This window comes from Ceratotherium simum, chromosome 13 (genome assembly GCF_057802395.1).
Source record: "Ceratotherium simum simum isolate JZ-2026a chromosome 13, ASM5780239v1, whole genome shotgun sequence".
In the NCBI taxonomy this organism is placed as follows: Eukaryota; Metazoa; Chordata; class Mammalia; order Perissodactyla; family Rhinocerotidae; genus Ceratotherium; species Ceratotherium simum.
Window position 1 is genome coordinate 30333237 of NC_141912.1, and position 13645 is coordinate 30346881.

At 42.8% G+C, this 13645-nt stretch overlaps 1 protein-coding gene across 1 annotated transcript; it reads left to right on the top strand.

Annotated features, from left to right (window-relative positions):
* Window positions 1-1914: 1914 nt before the first annotated feature.
* Window positions 1915-13382, top strand: TRIM40 (tripartite motif containing 40). The gene is made up of 4 exons (XM_004441774.3): window positions 1915-2259; window positions 11904-11999; window positions 12695-12919; window positions 13218-13382. The coding sequence occupies exons 1-4, from the start codon at window positions 1915-1917 to the stop codon at window positions 13380-13382; spliced, it is 831 nt and encodes a 276-aa protein (XP_004441831.2).
* The last annotated feature ends 263 nt before the right edge of the window (window positions 13383-13645 follow it).

The window sequence follows — 13645 nt, forward strand, 5'->3', positions numbered from 1 at the left end:
ATTTGTGATTTCAGGTGGGGAAATCTGAATTCTGACAAGGTCCGGAGAAGGATCACTAGGGTGGGTGGCAAAAGTAAAGGTCACTGGATTGAGCAAGTCAAGGAGCTGCAGGACCTCCATGTGGATGGTCATCTACCTAGTCCTTGAAATCACCTGGGATGGTGGCAGGACATGAGGTAGGGAAAAGCCTGTGGGTCTCGTGTGCAAGTCCTCAATGAATTAAGGGGGATGGCTCTGCGGAGGGCAGCCAGGAAGGAGTAGAGCGTGGACAAGCAGAGCTCCACAAGCAGATATTTTGTCTGGCTTCGGGGAAGTCATGCTCAGGAGGTGGTGATATGGGGTGAGGAAGATACCCACCTGCCCGCAACCCTGAGATTTGAGGGAGCTGTCTGCCTCCTTTGAGAAGAAAGCCAAGGAACTGTGACTTTGGGGAAAGTCACTTTAGTAGCACCCCCACAGCAGAGGGTGGCAAAGTGGGACTGAGGAAGGAGACTATGGAGTGAGGTTTTAACAAGAATCTTGAACCCTTAAAGCCTCAACTGGCAGCCCTTATTAGTGGGACCCCCTGTGGTCTTCCCTAGTGTCAGGGCTGAGACCATCCTGACTGAGGGAAACTGGAAGACAGTGGGGTGAGCAGTTGATCTTCCAGTATCATGAGTAGATGCCATGGTTCTATGAAGCCTGGATCCTGAGGTACCATAAGCTGGGGTTCTGGGAGGTCCTCATTTCGTGAGTTGACTCTCAGTTCGTGTCATTTACATTGAAGGCGCCAAGACCTTCCTCCTCTCCTTGTGCAAACAAGCCACACCTTGCACCAATCAAAGTCCATCTCACCTTCCAACTACTCCAGGTCGGTTACTCAGCCATGACACGTTTCATTTTCCTGATAATTCAGTGTTTCCAGGAAATGACGGGCCTCTTCACCTCTCCCCTAGTCTTACTGACACATGAGCTTATATAATCGGTATGATTTAAAAAGAATCATTCACTGCTGGCCATCTCTCCAGAACTGGAGCCTGATAAAATGACCTGAAGTTGTAGCAGGAGAAATTGAGGTAGGATACTAAAAGAGCTTCTTGGGAGGAGGACTAGGCAAGGGGTTTGGGGATGAGGGAATGAGAGTGAATGCAGTGTTTAAGGGAACTGATGCTGGGGAGTACTTCTTTCATTGGGTCGTCTTTGGAGATGGTTTGAAAGGAATGGTAAATGTGCCTTTAAACATGACACAGGTCTCTGGTCTGCTCTATGTCCTGTTCTCTTTCTGCTACTCTTTCATTGTAGAATCCGTATGGAAAGGATGCTGGTTGAGAGAGTGACCAGCTGACAGAGATGCTGATGCAAATAGTTAGTGGTAGTAATTGATAGCAGTAGCCAAATTCTTAGAGTGTGACCACGAGCCTTCTAATGTTCCAGTGTGGAGAGGACACTCCAAACTCCTGCCAAATTCTCCCAACTGAGGGTAAATTAGAGACTTTCAACTTTTAAGTTTACCATGCTCTGGCTTTTGATCATGATGCTCTGGGCTTTTAACTTTGAACTGTAAAAATATTCACAGAAAGCTCTGACGAGGAAAATAGAATTGGTTTTTGAATCACCTGCTTCCTCCAGGTGTCTGAAAAATAGTGATTTCAAGTTTAGTAAATACAAGGAAACCAGAGGGTGCATGTCAAAGCTGATGAGATATTTCTGCAACTCGTGTAGAATCGTGGTTTGCATGGTCTGGCTACGGCTCATTGATGGAGAGCGGGCAGTTGCCTGAAGTTGGAGGGCCAAGTCATGCCCTTTAGGCTGTGCTAGGGCTGCTGCCTTCCAGCTGGGCCATCTTATCTGGAGTGTCTATGTGGCAGGCCTTCCAAAGCCCCAGTGGAGAAGGAGGCCCTATAGACGGGAGGCTGACAGTGTGGGGTGGAGACCATGCTCCCTTTGCGGGAGGACAGCCAGGAAGAGGGCGTCTGCCCCATCTGCCAGGAACACCTGAAGGAGGCAGTGAGCACCGACTGCAAGCACCTCTTTTGTCGAGTGTGCCTGGCCCAGCACGTGGCGAAGGCCTCGGCCTCCGGAATCCTCTGCTGTCCCCTCTGCCGGAAGCCCTGTTCCGAGGAGGTGCTGGGGGCAGGCTATATCTGCGACAGCCACCAGAAGAAGGTGTGCTGGTTCTGTGAGGAGAGCAGACTTCTTCTGTGTATGGAATGCCTGGTGTCCCCTGAACACAAGTCTCATTGTGAGCTGGCCATTGAAAATGCCATCAGCCACTACAAGGTAAGGCGGGGTCCCCACCTCCCTGAGTTACTCCTTCCAACCTTCTGTCCATTATGCCTGGCATATCACAGAGCCTCAGTAGCCGCCGTTTTTCTTGTTTCTTCTGCTTCATCCTATTTCGGACCCTCGTCTTTCTTTTCCATGTATATTTTGCTACCAATATTAAAGTGTCAAAGCGTTAATATGAGTCTAAGAAGGGATATTGTCGCTGTGATGTCAGATTCCCAGGAAGCATGAGCTACTTTCAATTTGCTCATCTGTAAAATGAAGGAGTTGGACCAGATAATGCAAAACTCTTTCAGTACTAAAACTATATGGTTTCCGAGGTTGATGGTACTAGAAAAGGGGTAGAATGTAATCAGATTTGACATATGCTAATAATATCCTGCAAATACCTATATCGGAACCTGGAAATTAGTACATGAGTCTCTCTCTCTTTCTCTTCTTTCTTTCTTTGTCTTTTCTTTCTCTTTTCTTTCCTTCCTTCCTTTCTATAGTGATTATTTTTACCCTATTTTATTTAATTTTTTTATCATAAAAATTATATGCTCTTGGAAATACTTTCAGACAACACTGTAAGGTGTAAAGTCAGAAGTAAAAGTCTTTCTTCCTGCTTTCTTCCATTCTCAGTCCCCAGAGGTAACCATTGTTAGATTTTTGTGTATCATCCTTCCAGAAAATTTTGTGTGTGTGTGAATGCACTCTTTAAAACACACACATACACAAAAGGATTCATTATTTTTTTCCGTAACTCATTTTTTTTTTTTTTTTGTGAGGAGGACCAGCCCTGAGCTAACATCCAATGCCAATCCTCCTCTTTTTTGCTGAGGAAGACTGGGTCTGGGCTAACATCCATGCCCATCTTCCTCCACTTTATATGGGATGCCGCCACAGCATGGCTTAACAAGCGGTGCGTCGGTGCGCACCCGGGATCCGAGCGAACCCCGGGCCGCCGCAGCAGAACGTGCGCACTTAACCGCTTGCGCCACTGGGCTGGCCCCCCTGTAACTCATTTTTATCATCTAAAAATACATCTGGACATTTTCCCATTTTCCCATCAGTATGTAGAGATCTTATGAATTCTTTTCAACAACTGCATGGTATTCAATTCTATGAATGTACCATAAATTGGCAGACATACAGACATCGGGTTATTTCCTGGTTATTGTTTTGTTTTGAGATCACATGAAATGTTGCAGGGAATACCCTTCAACATATATTTTGGAGGACTTAGAACACCCAAGGTATATTTTGGTGAAAGAGTAAGATAACTTCCAAGTCACAAACAATTTTTCCTATCACTGTTTATTGAATAATCCATAGTTCCCCCATGGATTTGAATGCCAACTTCATAATATGCCATGAATGCATATACATACACACGCATATTTTCTTGACTGTCTACTGTGCTCTATTCTCCTGTCTATTCCTGCCTCTGTGTCAAACCATTTTAAACACTGTACCTTTGCAATGTATTTTAATGTCCAGTAGGTCTTAGAACCCTCACAATACTCTTATCTTTCAGAATTTTTGTGGATACTTATATATGCTTATTTTACCAATTAGCTTTAGCATTATTTTTACCAACCTACCCCCACCCCCGGCACCCCCAATCCAGTCAGTGTTTGAAAATTGACATATTTTCACCATGGTGTCTTTCTATCCAACAATGAAGGATGAGTTTCCAAAGTCTTCTATTCAATACTTGACTTTTGTTTTTTAATTAATTAATTAATTTATTTATTTGTGAGGAAGATCAGCCCTGAGCTAACATCCATGCCAATCCTCCTCTTTTTGCTGAAGAAGATTGGCCCTGGGCTAACATCTGTGCCCCTCTTCCTCTACTTTATATGGGGCCTGACAAGCAGTGCATCGGTGCCCACCCAGGATCCGAACCTGGGCTGCCAGCAGCGGAGCGCGTGCACTTAACAGCTATGCCATGGGGCTGACCCCAATACTTGAATTTTGAAAACATGTTATAATACGGGATGAGAAAGTGGGGAGTCCAGATTGGGGGTGACTATAGGAAGGTAGAGAAATAGTTCAGAAAGCCAAAGAGGCAGAGTTCTCTGGTTCTAACATCATTCCTTCTAGGTGCAGTGTACCACGGGGGGTTGGCGGGGCTCCCACCTGCTGATCAGCCAGGCACAAGATGGAGAAAATCTACTACTTACTCACTCAATGGTTTATTCAGGTCTGTGCTTTGTGTAGGATGTCATGCTAGGGATTGTAGGAAGTAAAAAGATGATTCATAATCTTTGTCCTCAAGTCTACTTTTACATTATGACAGGACACCTAAAATAAATCAATAACAATGTTTGTTTATTTAAGAAAAACTTAAATAAGTTCCTGCAGTGTGTTAGGAACTACAATACATGCTAGGAATACAATGATGAACAACAGAGATGCCATCTCTACTTCCAGGAAGTTTACAGTTTAGTAAGGGAGATAGACAAGAAATCAAACAAACTCTATGTTTTTTATGAGCTAGAAAGAAAACAAACAAGGATCTGAGATAGAGAGTAATGGATGACTCATGTTAGTGTGGTCAGTGAGGGCCTCATGGAGGGGGTGACGCTGAAACTGAGACCTAGAGAAAGAAAAGCTGCCCAATGGGAAGTGGGGGAGCAATGCAGAGGCCCAAGTCTGGAAAAGTCTTGTTATATTTGAAGAATTTATAATTAGAGTTTGAATTGACAGCATATACTGATAGATGAGAAGTGGAGTGACAGAATGAAGGGAATCAAAGATGACTTCGTGAGTTTCTAGCTTGAGAAACTAGATGGATGATGGAAAGATAAGGGCTGGGGAGAAGAGGTTTGAACAAAACATCGAGTTTCATTTAGGACAAGTTGAATCCAAGCTGAGACACATCAAAGTAGGATCTTGGATACGCAGTTGGATATGAACTCTGGATCTCCAAAGGGAGTCTGGGGAAGTATTCCCAGAACCTAGAATGAGGATCCATCAGAATAAAGATGATGTTTAAATCCAAGGGAATTGATGCAGTAGCCTCAGGAGAGAGTCTAGAAAGAAAAGAAGTTCCAGGGCCAGGTCCTGAGAGAGGCCATGATTTAGATGTGAGGTAGAGGAGCGCCCAGCAAACGAGACTCAGAATGAGCCACTAGCAAGGCAGGAGAAAAACAAGGGGGGTGGTGTTCCAGATGCTAAAAGAGAAGAACATCAGCAGTGTGGGTGGAAATGGGGATGTGAAAGATTTGAAAAGAGAGGAGAAGCTGTGGTATAGTTTGGGAAAGTGAACCTATGAGAGAAACTGAGTGGGAACACCAATTTGAGTTTTGAAACTAGGAATTCAATGTGTTTCATGAGGCTGCTTGAGGATAGCCAAGGAAAAGATGGTGGTCGAGTTTATCCGGGGATAAGGAGTTGCCTGAAAAGTAATAGAAGGGGAGGCAAAGGAGTTGAGAGTGTTTCCGAAGGAGTGATTATAATGGTGGACCCCGTGTGTGTTTGTAGATGTTGACAGCATAGTTTTGAAATAAAGATTTCTTATGATTTCTCACCATATTTCTATTTCTTTGAATTAAATTTTGTATATTAAATATTATAAACTATGTCCTTTTTAAAGGAATTATGTAATCCCAGACTGTACCCCAGAAAGACTGAATAATTGGCAGTGCTACAAGGTCTTTTTTGCACACTTGCTTCCACTGCCCAACCCATGTCGGTGTCAATCACTTTAATGTACTTTGCTGGTTTTCTAAGTGTAACAATGCTGAAGTTTTTTACTTTGCTTGATTAAGAATGCTGGTGGTGAGGTTTTCTTCTGAATGAAGACTCACTATCTACATTTTCCCCTAGAATCAGAGCGTATGTTTTATATCACTGCATCAAAGTAGTTTATCTTTTGGCTATTAAGCTATATTAGTTATGTTTAACATCTATATTTCTTATTCTCTTATTTCTTTTCTTATTTGTTGCATTTTGGGGCAAAAGTTTTAGAAATTTGTATTTAAATCAGTTCTATTCTTTTAAAAAATATAATCACTGTGTCTTAGAAATTCATCTAAATGATTATGCTATTCTGTTTGCTTTTTAAAGATTAATTAATTCCTGGCTTATTTGGAATTGAATATAGTGTGTTGTTTTGAAGGAGGACTTCATGTTAATTTTTCTTTATTCTAGTGTCCAGTTGTCCCCAAAACATGTCTGTAACAGTGAGTCCTTTCCACATCTATGTGTTGTTTCTGGTTTGACATAAATTAAATTTTCATAATAACATTTTTTTTTCATTCTACTCTGTTGATTATTTTTTTTGTTCTAAAGTTATTATATAGTCTTAATACTTGTTTTTTTATGGTTTTTAAAAAAATCTAGCAGCATCTTTGCCATATAATAGTTTTTTGTAAACTGATGTTCTTCTGACTATCTTTTCAGAGGAATTTTCTTGTGCAATATTTCTAAGTTTTGTAGAGCATTCCCTCAGATTTTAATTGGCATTGCATTAAATTTGTTGATTACATTAATAATTATAACTTTTGGGGGCTTCCTTAATTTTAGCAGCCAATAGGAGAATATATCACTCCGTGTTTTCATTTATGTTTCTGAATCAGATGTTAAATTGTCTTTACTTAAACCTCATATTGAAGGTAGCTGTGTGTCTTATAAGGTTCGTTTTTTGGCAATTGGTACTTGTTGATCAAATGAGAGTCTTTGCTGAGCTCATATATCCTTTAAGTTAATTTCCTGATGTTTTCTAGATGCACAATCATACGGACATTGTCAAGTTTAGTCATCAACACCACTTTTCCTCATAAAATATAATGGGTGACATAATTCTCATCCATATTTTGGGATACTTTTGGTTCGTAAGGAGAGTGCTTTTTTGAAAGTTGGTAATTTTTTTTGGCAACTGTATCAGGAAAAGATACCTGTTTGTCTGTTAACCACTTTTTCTTTCATGCGTTTTGTTGGTAAGCCATCTGAGAAAGAATTTCAATGTTCCTAGGTTCATGTTTCATCACTACTTAATGATGTTTTTGGTTAATTTTTTTAATGTAAAATCACATTTTATCTGATATCTGATAGAATCACAAACTTTAAAAAATATCCATTAAGACAAAACAGGTCTTGTACTATTTCTTATATTTCAGTTTGGTTTTTTTTCCCCTGAAGAATATTTAATTTATTTTTTTTAATTTATTTTTTTTCCCCCAAAGCCCCAGTAGATAGTTGTATGTCATAGATGCACATCCTTCTAGTTGCTGTACGTGGGACGCGGCCTCAGCATGACCGGATAAGCGGTGAGTCGGTGCGCGCCTGGGATCCGAACCCGGGCCGCCAGCAGTGGAGCGTGTGCACTTAACCGCTAAGCCACGGGGCCGACCCTGAAGAATATTTTAGGAAGATAAAAGTTTGTAGAATTTTGCTTTTTCATTCTAATGTGTGCTTTTATTCACGTGATATGCACCCACTGAATATTAGTTTAATGCAATGGATGAACAAATTTTTTTAAGAACAGAGACTTTACCTTACTCATGTTGAATATTGTAAATGACAGATCTGTATTATCTTTGATTATTTCATGCATTTATCTTTATTGCTGTTATCTTTGCTTTCTTTTTTCCTTGGCACAGTGTTTTCAGTTGACTTTAAACTCTTTATTGAATTTTAAACTACACCAGAAGATAGGACTGTGGCTTTTTGAACTGGATCTTAAGAATAAGCCTGATTTTGTCAGGGAGAAATAGATAGCATTCCTACTAGAAGGAAGTAAAAGGGAAGCCATGAGGAGGTGTGGCTGCATGGGGTGTGTTCAGGGAACCCCGAGCAGTTCTGTTTGGCTGCTGCAGAGAGCACGGAGGGAGTAGGGAGAGGTAACACCAGAGATGTAAATTGGGGTTAGGTCTCGGAGAGCCTTGGATACTGGGTTAAGGAGTTTGGGTTTATCTTTGGTAATGAGAACCCATTTTGAGGAGAGGAGTAACACAGATAGAAGATGAAATAGGACTGAGAGTTCAATCTGGGTGACAGACAGAGTGGTGGGTCCAAAGACAGAAACATGGAGGCCAAGAGTAGTGGATTGCAGAAGGTGGGGAAGGGGATGATAAGTGTGATTTCTCCGGATTGATTTTGAGCTGCGAATAGGGCAGTAGGAGATACTTAGCTCTCAGCTGGAAACGTGGGATTGACTGTTAGGAAAAAGATCTAGTTTGGGAATTATGATAAGATCTGGAGCCTCCAGATGGAAAGTTAAAGATATCGTTTGGAGATAGAAAAGGGTTAGAGAAACAACCTCAAGGAGGTCAAGGAAGGACAGGGGTGGGGAGTGGGATGAGTGAGGTGGGACATCAGGAGAGAATTACATCAAAGAATAGGAGGCCTGAGAAGAAGGCACCTCTGATTTCATTCCTGGAGATCAATGGTGACCTTGGAGAGAGAAGTTTTAAAAGAGTGATGAGAAACAAAGCAGATGGCTGACGAGCAAAGAGGCCATGAGGACGTGAAGACAGTGGGAACTGACTACTCAAAGTTCAATTATAAGGACAGAGACAGAGAGTAGATTGATGAGGTAGCAAGGTGAAGGGTGTTTGTTTGCATTTTTGAGCTGTGTGAGACCTGAACTTTTGTAGTCATGCAAACAGTTCCCCAGCCCAGCCTTCTCCTTCACCATTGAGACCCACCAGTGAAATCCACGATGCCCATTTGCTACCTCCCACTCCTCCAATGAGTGTTTTTTCCCTCTCTGAAGGGAAGTGCCTACAGGTGACACCCAGTGACATGACAAATTTTTAATAACTTCCTAGTGACATCATTGTCTCCTCTGCTTACTGAAGCTTTTTGCTTGCATGAATGTCCTTCCTGATCTCTCACCTCCAGTCCCTTGACTTTGATTTCATCCACAAAATCTCAGGGCCAGAACTTTCAAAGTCATCTCCTCCAACCTCAACCTCTACATGTACATCTCCAGTGATATGGGACTCTTCCCGAAGCAACACATTTTAAGAGTTTACAAGGGGCCGCCTGGTGGCGCAGTGGTTAAGCGCGTGTGCTCCGCTCTGGCCGCCCCGGGTTCGCCGGTTCAGAACCCAGGAGCGCACCGATGGACCGCCTGTCAAGCCATGCTGTGGCGGTGTCCCATATAAAGTAGAAGAAGATGGGCACGGATGTTAGCTCAGGACCAATCTTCCTCAGGAGAAAAGAGGAGGATTGGCATCAGATGTTAGCTCAGGGCTGATCCTCCTCATTAAAAAAAAAAAAGAGTTTACGAGAGGAAACCAGACAAAAATGACAAAAATAAAAAATATCCTCCATAAACAGTCAACAACAACAACAAAATCTCCTAAAATTTTTTTTTTTTACCTGAGATGGGAAGGATTCAGTTAATGAAACACACACTCTTCAGCCAATAGCACATCCTTATCTTTAGTCCACAAGTCACTTTCTTGTTTTACTTGCTTGTTCCATTTAATCACCATTCCTCCCCCTCCCATGAGCAACCATTTAAAGTGTTTATGGCATTTTTATTTGTAGACAGTTTGATAAGAACACATATTTCTGTATTGTATGCTTGTATATTGAATTAACAAAGTTATATTATAGACCTGATTCTATTTCTTGCTTTTCCACTTTACCATGTTTTTATTTATTTATTTTTTTATAATTTTATTTTTTATTTATTTTTCCCCCCCAAAGCCCCAGTAGATAGTTGTATGTCATAGCTGCACATCCTTCTAGTTGCTGTACGTGGGACGTGGCCTCAGCATGGCTGGAGAAGCAGTGCATTGGTGCGCGCCCGGGATCCGAACCTGGGCTGCCAGCAGCAGAGCACGCGCACTTAAGCACTAAGCCACTGGGCCGGCCCACTTTACCATGTTTTTAAGATCAGTGTATGCTCTGTGTGTCATGTAGTCCTTTGCTTCTGACAACTGTATAGTATTCCATAGTGGGCACCTGCCACACTTTGCTCATCCATTTCCCCTGGAATGGACTTTACGTGACTCCAACTCTCTCTTACAGCAAACAATGCTGTAGTGTTCGTGTCCTCTTAGGACTTAAGTGAGGAATTCTCTGGGATATTTACCCAGAAACAGGACCACTGGATCATAGAGGCAAGTATGCTTAGGTGACTGGGACCCTCACCAGAGTGGCTGTGCCAGTGCACATCTCACCAGCCTGCAATATGGTGCTTATATCCACATCCATCCCCTACCCTCAGCGTTTTCCAGTTGTCTAATTTTTATTAATCTGATGGGTGTCAAATACTATTTCATTGTTGTATTAATTTCCATTTCTCTAATCACTGGTGAGTTTTGGCATCAACTCACATGCACTTTAGCACTTTTCTTATTCCCTCTTCTGTGAATTAACTGTTCAGATTTTTTGCAAATTTTCTCTTGGGTTCTTGTCTTCTTATTGATTTGTAGGCTTTCCTTTTTATATTCTACATTGAAGTCTCTTGTTGGTTTTAGACATGGCAAATATCATCTCCTAATCTATCATTTCTCTGTTAATTTTGTCCATGGTGTTGTCATTGAGCATAAATATATAATTTTGAGGTAATCAAATTAAATAATTCCCTCATGGTTTGTGCTTTTGGGGGTTTAAGACATGTTTCCCTACCCATAGGTCACAAATTTATTCTCTAACAAGATTTTCTATTAACTTTATAGTTTTACCTCTCACACTTAGATCTTTAATCCATCTAGAGTCTACCTTCACATATGGTTCGAGGTAGGGATCCAGCTTTATTTTTCTCTGTTATTGTAGGCCAGTTTGCATAACACAGTATCTACAGATTCTGTCCTTTCTCTCACTGATTTAAGTACCACTTTTTCTTTTTAAATTCCTTTATAAGCGTGGGTCTGTCCCTGAGATCACTCTTCTCTCATTTTCAATTTGTTCTTGCACCAGTACCACACCATTTTATTACTACAGCTTTGTATGCCCTTTTATCTGGCAGGGCAAATACATTTTGTAACTAATCTAATAAGGGATTACAAGAAGACTGTTTCCAGAGTTTTGTGTTGACACCTGCCTCCTGGCCCTCACCTTTCTTCCACTTTGATTCATTAAAGGCCTATATTGGTATCAATACTAGCTTTCTTTTTGCTCCCCTCACAGTTTATCAAAAACCCAAAAGCAAATTTTTTAGAAACTGAAATCATTCATAACATGTTTAGCTTCAGGACATGTCCAGACACTGATTTATGATTTAGAGAGAGGTTACATGCCTCCCTGGGCTGTGGGTTTGTGTCTAATGGAGGGCTCTTGTCCACCCCAGCCAGGGCAAGGGAGTAGTGCCAGAGGCTTTGCATCTCCCCCAAGTAAGTCTGTCTAAACTGGTTTCACTTGTTGATGTGAAGTAGTAAGAATTGCCAGTGATCAGCATACAACTTTCAGATGTTAGGAGAAAAACACCCTGAAGTCAAGTAGAAGAGGTTCTGTTACTATGTTATTTTTGTGTAGTTAAGGTTTTAAAAAAAATTACCCATTGCTTTTTCCCCATCATTGTCCGTTAAATAAACTCTCATGTTCCTTATCCCAAGCAGGATGCTTCAAAGACTGACTATTTTTAGGCAGAATTTTACTTTAGCCTCATCCTGAGATCAGGACCCCCACCCTGTTTGGTTGAGCGCCACCCTCACCCCTAGTCTGACAAACAAGTGTGTCCGTCTCTCTAGGAACGACTAAACCGCAGGAGCAGGAAGCTCAGAAAGGACATCGGGGAACTTCAGCGGCTCAGGGCTCAGGAGTCAGAGAAACTGCACGCTGTGCAGGTGAGATGTGCAGTGTCCTGGGAAGGACCACCGCGGAGTGTCCTCAGGGTCCTTGCTCCCTGTTCTGGCCATCTATCTGTCTGGAGCAGCCTGAAGTAGGGGGAGGTCCTGGAGGCTGGGAACCTGGGTGCTGGCCTCGGCCTTGGGGTTTGCTAGCGGAGTGACCTGGGGCAAGTCAAGCCCTCTGATCTTCATGGGGTTTATATGTTATACGAAAGACAATCCTGCTCCCCTTGGCTCACAGCCAGGATCAAAGGAGACAAGCAGTTCATCAATTGAAAATGACCACGCAAACTGTAGGTCTCCATCTCGGTCTCTGATGGTCTACCTTTCTGTCCCTCTTGCCCACTTAGCTGTGGGGTCTCTTCTCGCCTTATGACTTGAAGGGCCTTAAAAGCAGGCAGTGGGAGGATATAGCTGAGCTGTGTGTGTGTGTATGTGTGTGTGTGTGTGTGTCTGCCCACCATGTGTGATATGGCATCTGTGGATGTTCACAAGAGCTTGAGGTGGGAGGGAAGTTGTCCCTGCATTTATGAGGAACACAGCTGCCTCTGCAATTCCTGTGCCATGCAGAGGCAATGCCACAAGAGGAAGAGGACTGAGGAATCAACATTCTCACTCAGAGTATTCAGAGACTGTGAAGGGCCAGGAGGGAGCAATTTGACATTGAATCTTAGAGAGTCTCTTTTCTGTAGTTTCAGGTAGACTGTGGGACTGACAGGCAGGAGGCTGAGCTGGGGAGCCAGCACCAAACTAAGAGACAGCTGGATACCCTCCCTCAGCAGTGGCCAGACCACCTGGAGGACATGCCAGCAGAGGTGTCCAGAATCTTTGACATCTCCACGGCAATAACCCAGCTCAGCAACCTGGTCACTGATCTGGAGAGGACAGCTAAGGAACTGAACGCCAACACACTGAAGGCGCGTACCCTGAGACACCTCCCAAAGACTGGGATTTTCCCCAATTAGTGGACAGCCTACCTGTAGCACCCTTCTGGAAGGTGTAAGGAGAGTTTTCTCTGTAACATGTGGTGGTGGCTTGTCCAAGGCCTCACAGTGCTGCTGCAGCAAAGTAGGGTGTAGAAAAGGGGTGCTATCTCCTCCAGTTCTCGAGGTGACACCCCAGAGTGGCATCCGATAGTGGGTTGGGGAGAGAATTTGGAGGTGACGGGAACCTGGGAACTGATTGTGATTCTCACTCCCTTTCTCTCTCTCCTAGAATGCCAGTGACTTATTGGACAGGTATGAGCCATCCCATCTTTCTTCCCACATGTGCTTACACATGCAAACCCACACAAGCGTAGACATGCTCATGGGCTTTATCAAGGTCAAGGAGATCCATTGCTCTGTTAACTTTTGTATCTTCATGCTACATTGCCAGTAGAAGATTCAACAGAATATACTGAAGGATTTCTCTGTTTCTAGGAGTGCTCCACAGAAATTAGAGGCTATTTATCCTGAGTTAGAGAAAAGAATCAGCGAATCACTTCTTCAGTCATCCTCAGCAGTGCCGACCTGTTCATCCCTGGATGACGTCGTCTCAGACTCATCTCAGCCTCCTCACTCTCCTTCCTCCAACCTGTCTGGCCTCCCATTAGGTCTACCCAGTGCACCTTCACACCTTATGACCTCCTTTCCTCATCCCCA

Coding starts and splice junctions, on each gene's coding strand:
- TRIM40 (XM_004441774.3), top strand. CDS start 1,915: ATGCTCCCTTTGCGGGAGGACAGCCAGGAAGAGGGCGTCTGCCCCATC. Junction 2,260..11,903: donor ATGCCATCAGCCACTACAAG/GTAAGGCGGGGT, acceptor CCGTCTCTCTAG/GAACGACTAAACCGCAGGAG. Junction 12,920..13,217: donor TGAACGCCAACACACTGAAG/GCGCGTACCCTG, acceptor TCTCTCTCCTAG/AATGCCAGTGACTTATTGGA.